At 42.3% G+C, this 17,874-nt stretch overlaps 1 protein-coding gene across 3 annotated transcripts; it reads right to left on the bottom strand.

Annotated features, from left to right (window-relative positions):
• Nucleotides 1-3,976: 3,976 nt before the first annotated feature.
• Nucleotides 3,977-9,360, bottom strand: LOC137064501 (C-type lectin domain family 10 member A-like). 3 transcript variants are annotated; one of them, XR_010901555.1, is made up of 5 exons: nucleotides 8,112-8,250; nucleotides 4,889-5,194; nucleotides 4,637-4,764; nucleotides 4,419-4,525; nucleotides 3,977-4,314 (listed from the first exon to the last, which is right to left on the bottom strand). XR_010901555.1 is itself a non-coding variant. In XM_067435874.1 (5 exons), exons 1-5 carry the CDS (start codon nucleotides 9,311-9,313, stop codon nucleotides 4,149-4,151), a joined length of 822 nt encoding a protein of 273 aa, XP_067291975.1. In that variant the 5' UTR covers nucleotides 9,314-9,360; the 3' UTR covers nucleotides 3,977-4,148. The 3 variants fall into 3 exon arrangements, 2 of the variants coding, with proteins under 2 accessions (XP_067291975.1, XP_067291976.1); XM_067435874.1 differs by lacking the exon at nucleotides 8,112-8,250 and adding an exon at nucleotides 9,199-9,360; XM_067435875.1 differs by lacking the exon at nucleotides 8,112-8,250 and adding an exon at nucleotides 9,199-9,360 and having other exon boundaries at nucleotides 4,889-5,176.
• Nucleotides 9,361-17,874: the final 8,514 nt, after the last annotated feature.

Raw genomic sequence — 17,874 nt, 5'->3', positions numbered from 1 at the left:
CCACACCACCACACCTGACCCTAACTCTACCTTAAACTGACCCACACCACCACACCTGACCCTAACTCTACCCTTAAACTGACCCACACCACCACACCTGTCCCTAACTTTACCCTTAAACTGACCCACACCACCACACCTGTCCCTAACTTTACCCTTAAACTGACCCACACCACCACACCTGTCCCTAACTCTACCCTTAAACTGACCCACACCACCACACCTGACCCTAACTCTACTCTTAAACTGACCCACACCACCACATCTGTCCCTAACTCTACCCTTAAACTGGCCCACACGACCACACCTGACCCTAACTCTACCCTTAAACTGACCCACACCACCACACCTGACCCTAACTCTACCCTTACACTGACTCCCACCACCACACCTGTCCCTAACTCTACCCTTTAACTGACCCACACCACAACACCTGTCCCTAACTCTACCCTTAAACTGACCCACACCACCACACCTGTCCCTAACTCTACCCTTAAACTGACCCACACCACCACACCTGACCCTAACCCCATCCTTAAACTGACCCACACCACCACACCTGTCCCTAACTTTACCCTTAAACTGACCCACACCACCACACCTGACCCTAACTCTACCCTTAAACTGACCCACACCACCACACCTGTCCCTAACTCTACCCTTAAACTGACCCACACCACCACACCTGACCCTAACTCTACCCTTAAACTGACCCACACCACCACACCTGTCCCTAACTCTACCCTTAAACTGACCCACACCACCACACCTGTCTCTAACTTTACCCTTAAACTGACCCACACCACCACACCTGTCCCTAACTTTACCCTTAAACTGACCCACACCACCACACCTGTCCCTAACTCTACCCTTAAACTGACCCACACCACCACACCTGTCCCTAACTCTACCCTTAAACTGACCCACACCACCACACCTGTCCCTAACTCTACCCTTACACTGACCCCCACCACCACACCTCTCTCTAACTCTACCCTTAAACTGACCCACACCACCACACCTGACCCTAACTTTACCCTTAAACTGACCCACACCACCACACCTGTCCCTAACTCTACCCTTAAACTGACCCACACCACCACACCTGTCCCTAACTTTACCCTTAAACTGACCCACACCACCACACCTGTCCCTAACTTTACCCTTAAACTGACCCACACCACCACACCTGACCCTAACTCTACCCTTAAACTGACCCACACCACCACACCTGACCCTACCTCTACCCTTAAACTGACCCACACCACCACACCTGTCCCTAACTTTACTCTTAAACTGACCCACACCACCACACCTGTCCCTAACTCTACCGTTAAACTGACCCACACCACCACACCTGTCCCTAACTTTACCCTTAAACTGACCCACACCACCACACCTGACCCTAACTCTACCCTTAAACTGACCCACACGACCACACCTGTCCCTAACTCTACCCTTAAACTGACACACACCACCACACCTGACCCTAACTCAACCCTTAAACTGACCCACACCACCACACCTGTCCCTAACTCTACCCTTAAACTGACCCACACCTGTCTCTTACTTTACCAATTAAACTGACCCACACCACCACACCTGACCCTTCATTTACCCTTAAACTGACCCACACCTGTCACCTGACCCTAACTTTACCCTTAAACTGACCCACACCACCACACCTGACCCTAACTCTACCCTTAAACTGACCCACACCACCACACCTGTCCCTAACTCTACCCTTAAACTGACCCACACCACCACACCTGACCCTAACTCTACCCTTAAACTGACCCACACCACCACACCTGTCCCTAACTCTACCCTTAAACTGACCCACACCACCACACCTGACCCTAACTCTACCCTTAAACTGACCCACACCTGTCACCTGATGTGACCGAGGGTCTCCATCCTCTAACTGAGCACAGTTTCATTCCAGGACTATTCCGGTTTTAAACAGGATATTGGCGCCTGTAATGCACTCTACATGTAACTGTTTTCACTGTCATGCCACGGGGCTGTGTGGCGTTTTCTCTGCCTTTGGACACTAGAAGCGTGTCTGACGCGGCGCTGCTGCTGCTATTGATGCAGAGGGAAGCCCTATTCTTAATGTTAAACTTAAATATCCTACTGATACAGCAAAGACAACGTCGGCAGTAGCCTATTGACCATATATCTATGATATTGACGGCACAGGCAGTGTGCAAACTCCAACCTGTTTACGTGGGAGCCGCAACAAAAACGGACATGCCACGCAGCCGAGACGCTCACGGCACGCTTTAGTGTCCCCGGATTTGATTAACCAACTTGTTGATATTTAATCGATAGGGATAGCCTGTAGGCTGAGCTGCATACATAGAAAAATCGTATATTGTGTTTCTTTGTTGTTGGTTTATACTTAGCTATTTATTTGTGCGTGCGCGCGTGTGTGTGTGTGTGTGTGTGTGTGTGTGTGTGTGTGTGTGTGTGTGTGTGTACTTTCTTGTATAGTCATATGCATTGTTCTTGTATAGTCTTTTACTTGGAATTTTAAAAGCAATAAACATAAATTGCAATGTTAAGGAATTAGTTTTTTTCATTCAGATAATTAAATCAACATGTATAAATTGCTATTAGGCAATTAATGGGGAGATAATCGATAATCGAATCGGACAGGATAAATTAACCGTTAGATTAATCGATACATCGAAAAATAATCGCTAGATTAATCGTTTAAAAAATAATTGTTTATCCCAGCCCTAAGTGAGTGTAATGTCCAAATGGTCCTAATATCGTGTGCACAAAAAAAAGTTCATAAAACGCCACAAAAGCGACAAAAATGCAAAATAATGACCCAGCTGCCACCAAATGTTAAGTTGGGTTTATTAACTTTGGGTGTCAAACACTCAAGGACAAAAATAAATCACCGGAGAGAAGCAGTTTATGAACGATCATCTATTTACTCAATGATACAATGATTCTCACATCACTCTAGGCAGCAACACCCATTAGTCAAAAGTCTTGTGGCTGCATACACTGTGTATTGTGTGTTTTACATTTACATTTACATTTATGCATTTGGCAGACGCTTTTATCCAAAGCGACTTACATTGCATTCAAGGTACACATTTTACATTATTGTCAATACTCAATTCTTGCTTTCCCTGGGAATCGAACCCATGACCTTGGCGTTGCTAGCGCCATGCTCTACTCATTGAGCTACAGGAAAGATAGGTGTTTTGGTTTTTTGAGGCCTTCATTTTAAAAAAAAGGTGTTTTGAGGCCTTCATTTAAAAAAAAAAAATGTTATGAGAAAACCATACATAAACATTATTCTGTCAAAAATACAAGCATGTACATGTTGCTCACATATTATGGTAGCACAGTTTGTGTTGAACACAGTGTAATTACACTTTTGCCATTAATGTGTTTATAAGCAACTGAAAAAGCACAAATGTCAGAGCATGTCAAAACTTCTAAAGAGCCCCAAAACAGCTCAGACTCCTGAGGGTTAAACTTTGTCCCCGAATCACGGAAGGGGACTCCAGCCACAAAGGTTGGGCATTTATATGTTGCTGTGCTGACCAAAGGAACTTACAATGTCCTGAAAAACGTGTTTTTGTTCTAAATACAATGCCTTCCTCATTTTTAAAGAGAATATTTTTGTCAACATATGCATAATGGGAAATTACACTGCATACACATTCCTACAGTACGTATACATTCATATTGTCTAACATGTTCTACACTCTTACTCTTCTACATACACATTCCACGTCTCTGACCTGTAACCCTCTCACACACACACGTGTTCAAGCACACTCTGACTTCACAAAATATGATACAATACTAATAAAAAATAATAATAATACTGAAAATTACATTAAACAGTAGTCTTCAATAACTAATAATATATTATTTTATTTTTTTCTTTACTATAGTGTCCTAATGACAAATTTGTGTTGGGTATCACAAACACTTTAGGGTGCATTAAGGCATTATGGATTGTATATAAACAAAAAAGTATTCATGTCATAGAATAAAGCAGAAATGTATTTTATTTTTTCTGTACTGTAATAAAGAGCTTTAATTAGTAATGAATTAATCATTCGCTCGGACACGTCGGTCCCCAGGCCCCACATATTCTACATCCATGGATGTTCCTATGGCTGTATGAATTGCGAAATACTCTTCTCACAGATCCATTGAAAAGCTGATTGACATCCAACATTGCACCATCTGAAATAAGCTGGCCACCTTGGGTCACGAGTCACAGTCAAAACACAGTTATATCCTGGACCTCCGATAGGCTGTCCAGACCCCCAGAACCTGAAACAGATAAGCATTAGATCCTCCGTGCTGCTTTCTGTGTGATGATATACCGACTGTGAGAATCATTTATTATTAGATAATAATCATTTTAGATTTATCACCCAGAGGTCAGTGTGCTGCCATCGACCCATTTCCATTGGCCCGTAGCATCACTGTCAGTCAGACCAATATAGACTGTCGTACCACCAAACATGTTCTCTACAAAAGTCTGAGCAGATGAAACCGTTGTATATTTATATCATAAAAAGACCATAGATGCATTTCATCAGACCAGCTCTCATTAGATTAGCTGCTACACATTATAAACACACACACACACTTGTTTGTCTATGTTGTTTATGATGATCAGATCTGCTCCTCTCTCTCTGCAGTATCTTCTGCTCTCAGTCCAGTTCTCGGCCTTCTTGGACAAGTAGTAAAAACTGGACTGATAGTAAATCCATCCCTCTGTGAACACAAACAGCTCAACTCATAGCTCTTTATTCTCATTCACATCACAAAAATCACAATCCTTTTTACATGTATAGTATATAACATTCCTAAATGTGGTTTTAGTATAGATCAGTGTTACCTTGAAACAACTTCATCAGTTCCCTTTTCTCTTGATTTAACTGGACGTTTAGTTGTTTTAAGTTGCTATTGGTGGAGTTGAGCTGGTCTCTGTCATTGGTCAGATTCTCATTGGTGGAGTTGAGCTGGTCTCTGTCATTGGTGAGATTCTCATTGGTGGATATGAGCCGTTCTCTCTCTCTCGTGAACATGACACACACCACTGTGAGTGCAGTCAGCAGAAGCACACACAACAGAATCAAACACACTGCAGCGGCTCTGAAGCGGCGGATCCTCACACAATCACTGTCTGTAGGGTTGCCAACTTCTGGAATAGAAAATAAGGGACTATCGTGGTTCTTTATAGAGAAATAAGGGACATAATAAGGGACACTCAAAATATTTGTACTGTAACACACAGCGTATGTTATTTCAGTGTCTGCAGTGTGTGTGTGTGTGTGTGTGTGTGTGTGTGTGTGTGTGTGTGTGTGTGTGTGTGTGTGTGTGTGTGTGTCTGTGTGTGTATAAAGGCTCTCAGACCAACACATTTGGGTCATTCTTTGTCCAAATCAGCCACATTTCAGAAAATGTCCCAGATTTTGTTAATTTTGTTTCTGAAGAAAGACAAGAAAAAAAAGACAATATTTAATGTGATGGATGTATATTTACTGAGTAATTCAATATGTTGTGGTCAGATGACAGTTTTCACAGGGGTGTAAACATGGCTTTAGAAAGACGGCAGCATCATTATTTTATTATGGTTATTCTATTAGGTAAATCGGATGACTCTTTGCTAGCCTGACAAGCCAGAGCCACATCCAGATGTTTGGTCTGGAAACTCACCATTGACGGCTCAATCTGAGGGGCGGATAAACGGCTGTCTGTCAAACTCCCTCTGCACGCGATAGGCTAGCGCTACACCAACCAGAGCAACGAAGGTGAAGCGGAGCCCATTGACAGATTAAATATTCGCCGTATCCGGTCGGCTAAACTCCGAACACATCTTCCCTTCTTCAGAATGACTTCAGTGCCGTTCTTTGTTCTTTTCTCAGAGAAAAGCTGAACTCAAGTCTTCCAGAGTCGCAGTCAAAGCTGATTCGAAGGGCCGCCGTTCGCCAGTTTCTGTGTTTACTGGAAGAACGCAAACGCAACTCGGCCGTCGTCATTATGGCCCCGCCCTCCGACTCTATACACGATGTGATTGGCCCGTCCAGAGTGAGGGGAATACAGCTCAGAAGGGTATTGAGAGTTCCTAGACGACACTTGCGGGCAGATTAGATTTGCTGCCGCTAGGGTGCGTCTAGATTTCTAGGCTAACTCTTTGCTGCATTATAAGCAAACGGTGAAAAAAAAAGGGAAAAAGTGTGCACGGCTGTTACTCATTTAGCAGATACCTTAATATCCTTTTAGATTCTAATTCTTAAAACACGTTTTACTTCTGGTTCCTTCATTTTTCAGGCCCATTAATTTCCAGAGATAGGGATCTCAGTGTGGCTCCATGAGTAAATTGGCATGAGTATTTTTTTTAGATACATTTCTTTTAGATAGAAAATTATTTTTCCCATACTGTGCCTGTAACTCTAAACGTATTAACTATATCTCAATATACTTCTATATTCTCATTCTTAATAAAATGTTCTTTTGTAACATTAATTTTAAAGGCCCTATGGTTCAGTCTCATAGGCACGATGTGGCTCCATGCTCAAATTAATGAATATTTATTTTCTACACCATGGGATATTAAATATCATCAACCTCTATTCAAAAATATGAAATGTAAAAGGTTTTTTTTCTCCTTCTCCCTCAGGAAGATACACAGATGGCATACAATTTGAAAGTATAATAACTGGACGTCTTTGAAATTTCAGCCAATAAAACATTTTATAAAACAATGGCACTTACAATGTTGAACTAAATGTTTCAACCATGTATGAATAAATATAAAGAGAACTTTACTGGTTATTTTGTGTTTGAATAATGAGTTTATGTATACGACAAGTTACTTAAATATACATTTTTTCTTTCTTTCTCTATTTAACTGCATTAACTTACAATAGTGAAAGATGACTTCCCTTTTTGATCACGTCTTCCCTCAGGGAGAGTGCATGCTTTGCATGGCTGAATGTTGGACTCACGAACAATAATCTCGTTGTTTGCATCCGCCCAAACTTTTTTCAAAAGCCCGAAAATCAAAATGCAAACAGTTAAAGTGATTCGCCGTTAGCGCGAGCATAGCGAACACCGGCAGAGGATTCTGCTGGGTTTTAAAGCCTTCCGCAAATGGTTATGTTCGCAAATCAAACAATGATTTGTCTCAAAGGAATGATTAATTCTCCGTTTAGTGCATATGCCTGAACATACGGGACAAACTGCCTTCTGTAGGCCTTTCATATGGAACGCGTCATTGATGCCTTAAATACGGGATGATTCTGTATTATACGGAACGCGTCATTGATGCCTTAAATACGGGATGATTCTGTATTATACGGAACGCATCATTGATGCCTTAAATACGGGATGATTCTGTATTATACGGAACGCGTCATTGATGCCTTACGGGATGATTCTGTATTATACGGAACGATTGGCAACCCTAATGTCTGTAGGGCAGTGGTTCTCAAACCGGTCCTGGAGGCACCCCTGCCCTGCACATTTTGTATGTCTCCCTCCTCAGACACACCAATTTAGTTCTTGCAGTCTCTGCTAATGAGCTGATGAGTTGAATCAGGTGTGATAAATGAGGGAGACACAATGTTTAGGGCAGGGGTGCCTCCAGGACGGGTTTGAAAACCACTGCTGTAGAGTAAAGCTTGGAACATACTCCACAAGAACTCCACATTTGTTCATTTTCTCGAGGTGGCAAGAACAAGAACAAAGTTCGTTCTGGCCAGTACATTCAGACTTCACGAGAAAAGCAGGTGCGTAATCTACGTTTCTCCGCATAAACCACGCCCACTTTAAATGTATGGCCAATCACACAATAGTGTTCGGACACCCGCAAGAAAAAAGTTCTGCTCAGGCGATGTCTCAAGAACAAGCTGCGAGAACTCTGTAGCCAATTGAAACTCCTGCTGTGGCAGCCAATAAGAGAGTGAGATACAAGGCAGCGGGAGGTTCAGGGAGGAGTTATAGACAGAATATCAGAATTTTAATAGATATATTTACAATTCTATCAAACAGAGACGAAGCCCAAACATTTGCACGTCCAGCTGCAGCAGCAGCACATTACTAAATTAAGTATTTACCTCAAAGTCTCTTTGCAGAACACAATCCTTGTGTTACAGTTGTAGATGTGGCAGACAATGAGAGATCCAAGACGTCCAAACTAAACGGGTATTTATTTACAAAGAACTCAAGACAGACCATCAAACAACAATATACATAACTTAAGAACCGAAAAGGAGTGCAGGGAGTGAGTCCACTTATAAAGTGCTAATGACAAGGACCAGGTGCAGGGAAACCGGGGAGAGCGGGAGAGATAATGAGGAAGTGCGATCAGGTGCGGGACAAGGAGGACCATGGGAAATGGAGTCCTGCCTAATCTTCTGCCTAATCTTTTTTCTTTTTTCTCCACAAATCAGCACACAGACAATTTGGAGCGCAAACTTTCTGCAGTTTATCATTTTTAATAACAATTCAAAGTCCCATGAGAGAACTCCGATCTGACGCATGTGCGATCTCGCGTTGTTTACGAAGGTTTCATTATGTTCTGACTTTACTTGTTGGGGCACATGACTATTACCTAACTTATTAAGTAATATGTAATTGTGGTTATGGGTTTTGAATTAATTTTCAATTAGTTAATTGTCGTGTGCCTCAACAAGTAAAATCCTAACATAATGAAACCTTTATAAATCATCAGCTAATGATTAATTAAAGCAGAAACTGGAAGATGAAATGCATGGCTTTGACCCATTGTGGTAATTAACACATTAATTTACAGTATTAGTTAATATAACATGTTATTAAGGAATGAATACATTATGACACATTTAACTAATCACACTTTAATGATTATTAATCTATTAATGATGATGAATGTTGATTAGTTGCTGATGCAGTAATCATTAATAAATGGGTTAGTTCTCCATTAGTAATACATTAACTCATGATTATCTGTGCTTTAGTGAAGCAGGAATTAATGCAGATTAGTGCACCCGTGTTGTAAAGAGTTACCAATGTAGTTTGCTCACCGGAGAGAGAGAGTTGTTGGCAAATGTTCCTCTTGTGCAGTCTTGCAGTGTGAAAAGAGCAGTGACCCACGAGTCTGAAAATCATGCAGTCTGAACTAGACATTATGTGATGAAATGAGTGCATGATTAATCTCAGTACCTGTGAGTTTAGATGACTGGACTCCCGTTGCATTATGATCTGTGATCTTTTTTCCAGATATGACATTAATATTTTGGTAGATAACATCAGCCGTTTGTCCATCTTCTCTGTACATTGTGCACCCTTTTCTGTTTTCTTCTACAGTTTGTGCCGTCAAGATGCTGCCACGCTAACACTAGTTTCTCTCCTGGAGTGGGTTGTGTTTGTGTGGCCAGTATTTATGCAGAAAGAAAATTCAACTTCAGAAATTCTGTTTGTGTTAAATAAGCTTCAAATGCATATATTATCATACAATCACTCCTTCACTTCCTCAAAGTATTGAAATCAATTTCTACATTTCCTCAAAAACATAGTGGCCATTATAACTGAACAATTTAATGAACTTTCAGGAAGTCCAGACAGCCGATCAGTCAATGCTTTTACCAGCGGCACTTCCTTCAGTGGGAATATTCAGTGACTTCCCACGGTTTCTTTTCATGAACTGTCTGACATTTGGGAGTGAAATCTCTTGACTCTTGTTTTGTGGAACCAAACTGTCACTATTACTCACCCTGTTAAAATCCATGTGGTAGTGGTCTATCGTCCTCCAGGTCACCTCGGTAACTTTGTGGAGGAGTTGGATGTGTTACTTTCTAGCTTCCCTGAGGATGGCACTCCACTGATTCTGCTTGGTGACTTCAACATCCATCTTGATAAACACCTAGCTGCAGACTTCAGCACTCTACTGACTTCATTTGACCTTAAGTTAGTATCTACTACGGCTACTCACAGATCAGGTAACCAATTAGACCTCGTATACACACGCAACTGCTCCACAGACAACACTTTAGTTACTCCATTACACACCTCAGACCACTTTCTCATCACTCTTAACCTCATACTGACTCCTGACACAACACACACTCCTACACAGATTAGCTTTCGGCGTAATCTACGCTCACTCTCTCCCTCTCGCCTATCCACTATGGTTTCATCTTCACTCCCTCCACCTGCTCAGTTCTCAGCACTGGACACTAACAGTGCTACTGACACTCTTTGCTCCACTCTAACATCCTCCTTAGACAGTTTTTGCCCCTTTCATCCAGACCAGCCCGCCCCACCCCATCTGCCCCCTGGCTGTCTGAAGTTCTCCGTGAACATCGCTCTGGACTCAGGGCGGCAGAGAGGAAATGGCAGAAATCTAAAAACAATACTGACCTTGCCTTTTATCAGTCTCTTCTCTCTTCTTTCTCTACAAATGTCTCCACTGCTAAAACAACATACTACCACAACAAAATCAACAATTGCTCTGACTCTCGCAAACTCTTTAAAACATTCTCCTCTCTCCTTTGTCCTCCTCCTCCCCCTCCTTCATCAACTCTTACAGCTGATGACTTTGCATCATTTTTCACAAACAAAACATCTTTCATCAGCAAACAGTTCTCCTCACCACAAACTGACCCGCACATCTCAACAACTAACACGAACACACTTCCATCCTTCTCTCTGCTCTCCAAGGCAGAAATCTCTAAACTCATCCTTTTTATACACCTGTCTGCTTGATCCTATACCCACTCACCTCCTTCAGGCTATTTCTTCTTCAATTACTCCTGCACTCACTCACATTGTCAACACTTCTCTTCACACTTCCTACTTCCTGCTTAGCTACAGTTCGGACGCTCTTGCTTACTGCTCCGCGCTTTGCTCTATCGCTTCTATATTTTATCTCCTAATTTCAAATTCAGCAAATCAACACAGTGCTCAAACAACAAAGCTTGACTTCAGTGATAAAACTTAGAAACTCTGTTGACTGGAATACTACAAAAAAAGTGGAATATTTCATCCGACCAGCCTCCACACTGCCATCAGCTTACATCCCGGAAGGGAAAACGCAGCTGCCTACTTTCAAAAAGATAAGAAAATGCCTCTTTTAGTTCAAGAGTCTTCTTGCTGCACAAACTGCCACAGACTTTTACAAAGGATTGTAGTTCTTGAAACAAAGCTATTTGCGGAACCACCAAACCGGACGAATCACACAGCAGAGCTTCATCACGAACGCCTTCTGCACACAGCCAGTGAGTCCCATAAATGTAGTGCTACTCAACAGGTAGAGAAACAAGAAACTGATCAACACATTAATCGATGGCACAAACAGGAGGCAAGACCCAAACGCACTCGAGACGTCAGATTGTCACGAGCTTCATATATTGGTGCCGTTGCATGCTCTACCCCAGACACAAGGATTGCAAACACTAGTTTCCGACCACCGCCTATACATCTTGAAAACAGATTTGAAGTATTAATGAATGTGGGAGAGAAATCCCCAAACGTGATGAATAACGTTAATAAACTGTGATAAACAGGGGAATTCAGAAAGTTCTGATGAAATATAAGACTGCAAATCGACTTATCATTCATGTGGGGAAGAACGATATTCAGAGAGAGCAGTCAGAACTCATAAAGAGGGATTTCAATTAACTTTTTGAAACACTTAGAAAACTGAAAGTTCAGCCGTTCATCAGTGGACCACTGCCAGCAAGAGGAACAAATAGATTCTTATGGTTGCTTGGGCTTAATACATGGCTGCAAAAAAAACTGCATGATGAAGGGAGTGAACTTCATTGACAACTTTAATCTCTTGTGGAGTCAGAAACAATTGTTAACATCAAATGGCCTCCACCCAAACAAACTTGGTGTAAGAGTGTTACAGGAATATTTATTACTCCCTTCATCATCCTTCAGCATCACCAACGCACACAACCTGGATGGCACACACACCTGTACAGAGTATGGACGACCACAGGACTTTATTTCAACACCTGAATGGACATGCAGCCACGAAAACCACTACTCACTGACACACTCCCAGCTGAGCCCTGCCTACAGAGCTCACCACAGACAGACTGTGATGGATTAGAACTGCTCCAAGATTCAGTGACACAGATCGAGGCACTCTGTGTACACTGTGCTGTTTGTGGTGGTGAAGCGTGAGTTTTGGGAATTCCTGTCAATTGTCTGACATTGTTACAGATATGTAAAAGGAAATGCGATTAATGTCAGCTTCTTTTCAGGCAATAGTAGATATGAATTATACTTACCCTGCTGGTACACTGTGCATTCTCCTTTCAACTTATATAATAAAGGCTTTCATTTTTAACATCACAGACTTTGAGTTTTTCCTCAATTGCCAGACTATTTTTTCAACAACAGAAAAATTAAATTAAATTAGATTAGATTTACATCAGGAGGAAGCACCAGGAACCAGCACAGTAAGCTGTGACCTTTCATATCTGACAGGCTATATCTAACATAACCAACCTGGGGGGAGGATGCACACTAAATCAGCATGGAAATCGTTGCATGTCTGTTCTTGCCTGCTTTAAAGGCTGAGCATACGTTTATTTATTAAACATGCAAGATAAATAGAACATTTTTTTTTAGAAATTTTTGTTTTTAAAAATTTACCCATCCCCATTTTTTTCCAAAATCTATATGAATATTTTTTTTCTGTGCAACTCAAAAGAAGATATTTTGAGAAATGTCTCTGTGTTGTTGTGTTTAGTCCATATGAAAGTTAATGGCAACCAAAACATTTCTCAAAATATCTTATATCTAAAAAAAAAATCAAGTCACACAGGTTTAGAACATTAATTTTTATGATGGATTTTATGATGGATAGATGCACTTTTATGATATAGAAACAAAAGATGAAATCTCATCAAAAGTAAAGAAAAAAAGAAGAAAAAACGTGACCAGAAAAAAGTGAACAGAAACAGAGCCGATGGGGAACTGAAACAGAGCTGATGGTGAACAGAAAACAGAGCTGATGGTGAACTGAAACAGAGCTGATGGTGAACAGAAAACAGAGCTGATGGTGAACAGAAAACAGAGCTGATGGTGAACAGAAAACAGAGCTGATGGTGAACAGAAACAGAGCTAGTGGTGAACAGAAACAGAGCTGATGGTGAACAGAAAACAGAGCCGATGGTGAACAGAAAACAGAGCTGATGGTGAACAGAAACAGAGCTGATGGTGAACAGAAACAAAGCTGATGGTGAACAGAAAACAGAGCTGATGGTGAACAGAAAACAGAGCTGATGGTGAACAGAAACAGAGCTGATGGTGAACAGAAACAAAGCTGATGGTGAACAGAAAACAGAACTGATGGTGAACAGAAAACAAAGCTGATGGTGAACAGAAAACAGAGCTGATGGTGAACAGAAACAGAGCTGATGGTAAACAGAAAACAGAGCTGATGGTGAACAGAAACAGAGTTGATGGTGAACAGAAACAGAGCTGATGGTGAACGGAAACAGAGCTGATGGTGAACAGAAAACAGAGCTGATGGTGAACAGAAACAGAGCTGATGGTGAACAGAAACAGAGCTGATGGTGAACAGAAACAGAGCTGATGGTGAACAGAAACAGAGCTGATGGTGAACAGAAACAGAGCTGATGGTGAACAGAAAACAGAGCTGATGGTGAACAGAAACAGAGCTGATGGTGAACAGAAACAGAGCTGATGGTGAACAGAAACAGAGCTGATGGTGAACAGAAAACAGAGCTGATGGTGAACAGAAACAGAGCTGATGGTGAACAGAAACAGAGCTGATGGTGAACAGAAACAAAGCTGATGGTGAACAGAAAACAGAGCTGATGGTGAACAGAAAACAGAGCTGATGGTGAACAGAAAACAGAGCTGATGGTGAACAGAAACAGAGCTGATGGTGAACAGAAACAAAGCTGATGGTGAACAGAAAACAGAGCTGATGGTGAACAGAAACAGAGCTGATGGTGAACAGAAAACAGAGCTGATGGTGAACAGAAACAGAGCTGATGGTGAACAGAAACAAAGCTGATGGTGAACAGAAAACAGAGCTGATGGTGAACAGAAAACAGAGCTGATGGTGAACAGAAAACAGAGCTGATGGTGAACAGAAACAGAGCTGATGGTGAACAGAAACAAAGCTGATGGTGAACAGAAAACAGAGCTGATGGTGAACAGAAACAGAGCTGATGGTGAACAGAAAACAGAGCTGATGGTGAACAGAAAAAGAGCTGATGGTGAACAGAAAACAGAGCTGATGGTGAACAGAAACAGAGCTGATGGTGAACAGAAACAGAGCTGATGGTGAACAGAAACAGAGCTGATGGTGAACAGAAACAGAGCTGATGGTGAACAGAAACAGAGCTGATGGTGAACAGAAACAGAGCTGATGGTGAACAGAAAACAGAACTGATGGTGAACAGAAAACAAAGCTGATGGTGAACAGAAAACAGAGCTGATGGTGAACAGAAACAGAGCTGATGGTGAACAGAAAACAGAGCTGATGGTGAACAGAAACAGAGCTGATGGTGAACAGAAACAGAGCTGATGGTGAACGGAAACAGAGCTGATGGTGAACAGAAACAGCTGATGGTGAACAGAAACAGAGCTGATGGTGAACGGAAACAGAGCTGATGGTGAACAGAAAACAGAACTGATGGTGAACAGAAAACAGAGCTGATGGTGAACAGAAACAGAGCTGATGGTGAACAGAAAACAGAGCTGATGGTGAACAGAAACAGAGCTGATGGTGAACAGAAACAGAGCTGATGGTGAACGGAAACAGAGCTGATGGTGAACAGAAACAGAGCTGATGGTGAACAGAAAACAGAGCTGATGGTGAACAGAAACAGAGCTGATGGTGAACAGAAACAGAGCTGATGGTGAACAGAAACAGAGCTGATGGTGAACAGAAACAGAGCTGATGGTGAACAGAAACAGAGCTGATGGTGAACAGAAACAGAGCTGATGGTGAACAGAAACAGAGCTGATGGTGAACAGAAAACAGAACTGATGGTGAACAGAAACAGAGCTGATGGTGAACAGAAAACAGAGCTGATGGTGAACAGAAAACAGAGCTGATGGTGAACAGAAACAGAGCTGATGGTGAACAGAAACAGAGCTGATGGTGAACAGAAACAGAGCTGATGGTGAACAGAAACAGAGCTGATGGTGAACAGAAAACAGAGCTGATGGTGAACAGAAACAGAGCTGATGGTGAACAGAAACAGAGCTGATGGTGAACAGAAAACAGAGCTGATGGTGAACAGAAACAGAGCTGATGGTGAACAGAAACAGAGCTGATGGTGAACAGAAAACAGAGCTGATGGTGAACAGAAACAGAGCTGATGGTGAACAGAAACAGAGCTGATGGTGAACAGAAACAGAGCTGATGGTGAACAGAAAACAGAGCTGATGGTGAACAGAAACAGAGCTGATGGTGAACAGAAACAAAGCTGATGGTGAACAGAAAACAGAGCTGATGGTGAACAGAAAACAGAGCTGATGGTGAACAGAAAACAGAGCTGATGGTGAACAGAAACAGAGCTGATGGTGAACAGAAACAGAGCTGATGGTGAACAGAAAACAGAGCTGATGGTGAACAGAAACAGAGCTGATGGTGAACAGAAAACAGAGCTGATGGTGAACAGAAACAGAGCTGATGGTGAACAGAAACAAAGCTGATGGTGAACAGAAAACAGAGCTGATGGTGAACAGAAAACAGAGCTGATGGTGAACAGAAAACAGAGCTGATGGTGAACAGAAACAGAGCTGATGGTGAACAGAAACAGAGCTGATGGTGAACAGAAAACAGAGCTGATGGTGAACAGAAACAGAGCTGATGGTGAACAGAAAACAGAGCTGATGGTGAACAGAAACAGAGCTGATGGTGAACAGAAAACAGAGCTGATGGTGAACAGAAACAGAGCTGATGGTGAACAGAAACAGAGCTGATGGTGAACAGAAACAGAGCTGATGGTGAACAGAAACAGAGCTGATGGTGAACAGAAACAGAGCTGATGGTGAACAGAAAACAAAGCTGATGGTGAACAGAAAACAGAGCTGATGGTGAACAGAAACAGAGCTGATGGTGAACAGAAACAGAGCTGATGGTGAACAGAAACAGAGCTGATGGTGAACAGAAACAGAGCTGATGGTGAACGGAAACAGAGCTGATGGTGAACAGAAACAGAGCTGATGGTGAACAGAAACAGAGCTGATGGTGAACAGAAACAGAGCTGATGGTGAACAGAAACAGAACTGATGGTGAACAGAAAACAGAGCTGATGGTGAACAGAAACAGAGCTGATGGTGAACAGAAAACAGAGCTGATGGTGAACAGAAACAGAGCTGATGGTGAACAGAAACAGAGCTGATGGTGAACGAACAGCGACAGAGCTGATGGTGAACAGAAACAGAGCTGATGGTGAACAGAAAACAGAGCTGATGGTGAACAGAAACAGAGCTGATGGTGAACAGAAACAGAGCTGATGGTGAACAGAAACAGAGCTGATGGTGAACAGAAACAGAGCTGATGGTGAACAGAAACAGAGCTGATGGTGAACAGAAAACAGAGCTGATGGTGAACAGAAAACAGAGCTGATGGTGAACAGAAACAGAGCTGATGGTGAACAGAAACAGAGCTGATGGTGAACAGAAACAGAGCTGATGGTGAACAGAAACAGAGCTGATGGTGAACAGAAAACAGAGCTGATGGTGAACAGAAAACAGAGCTGATGGTGAACAGAAACAGAGCTGATGGTGAACAGAAACAGAGCTGATGGTGAACAGAAACAGAGCTGATGGTGAACAGAAACAGAGCTGATGGTGAACAGAAAACAGAGCTGATGGTGAACAGAAAACAGAGCTGATGGTGAACAGAAACAGAGCTGATGGTGAACAGAAAACAGAGCTGATGGTGAACAGAAACAGAGCTGATGGTGAACAGAAAACAGAGCTGATGGTGAACAGAAACAGAGCTGATGGTGAACAGAAAACAGAGCTGATGGTGAACAGAAACAGAGCTGATGGTGAACAGAAACAGAGCTGATGGTGAACAGAAACAGAGCTGATGGTGAACAGAAACAGAGCTGATGGTGAACAGAAACAGAGCTGATGGTGAACAGAAACAGAGCTGATGGTGAACAGAAACAGAGCTGATGGTGAACAGAAACAGAGCTGATGGTGAACAGAAAACAGAGCTGATGGTGAACAGAAACAGAGCTGATGGTGAACAGAAACAAAGCTGATGGTGAACAGAAAACAGAGCTGATGGTGAACAGAAAAACAGAGCTGATGGTGAACAGAAAACAGAGCTGATGGTGAACAGAAACAGAGCTGATGGTGAACAGAAACAAAGCTGATGGTGAACAGAAAACAGAGCTGATGGTGAACAGAAAACAGAGCTGATGGTGAACAGAAAACAGAGCTGATGGTGAACAGAAACAGAGCTGATGGTGAACAGAAACAAAGCTGATGGTGAACAGAAACAGAGCTGATGGTGAACAGAAAACAGAGCTGATGGTGAACAGAAACAGAGCTGATGGTGAACAGAAACAAAGAGCTGATGGTGAACAGAAAACAGAGCTGATGGTGAACAGAAACAGAGCTGATGGTGAACAGAAAACAGAGCTGATGGTGAACAGAAAAAGAGCTGATGGTGAACAGAAACAGAGCTGATGGTGAACAGAAACAGAGCTGATGGTGAACAGAAACAGAGCTGATGGTGAACAGAAACAGAGCTGATGGTGAACAGAAACAGAGCTGATGGTGAACAGAAACAGAGCTGATGGTGAACAGAAACAGAGCTGATGGTGAACAGAAAACAGAGCTGATGGTGAACAGAAAACAGAACTGATGGTGAACAGAAAA

This window comes from Pseudorasbora parva, chromosome 25 (genome assembly GCF_024679245.1).
Source record: "Pseudorasbora parva isolate DD20220531a chromosome 25, ASM2467924v1, whole genome shotgun sequence".
In the NCBI taxonomy this organism is placed as follows: domain Eukaryota; kingdom Metazoa; phylum Chordata; class Actinopteri; order Cypriniformes; family Gobionidae; genus Pseudorasbora; species Pseudorasbora parva.
The sequence above is the reverse complement of the archived record's forward strand: the minus strand, read 5'-3'. Positions and strand labels throughout refer to the sequence as shown.

What these genes read in the sequence shown, in the direction of transcription:
- LOC137064501 (XM_067435874.1), bottom strand. Translation starts at nt 9,313, where the DNA reads ATGTACAGAGAAGATGGACAAACGGCTGATGTTATCTACCAAAATATT. An exon ending in TAAACAACATAGACAAACAA is followed by an intron (nt 4,526 to 4,636) that starts GTGTGTGTGTGT and finishes TCATCTGCTCAG; the next exon opens with ACTTTTGTAGAGAACATGTT. An exon ending in GGCAGCACACTGACCTCTGG is followed by an intron (nt 4,315 to 4,418) that starts GTGATAAATCTA and finishes TATCTGTTTCAG; the next exon opens with GTTCTGGGGGTCTGGACAGC.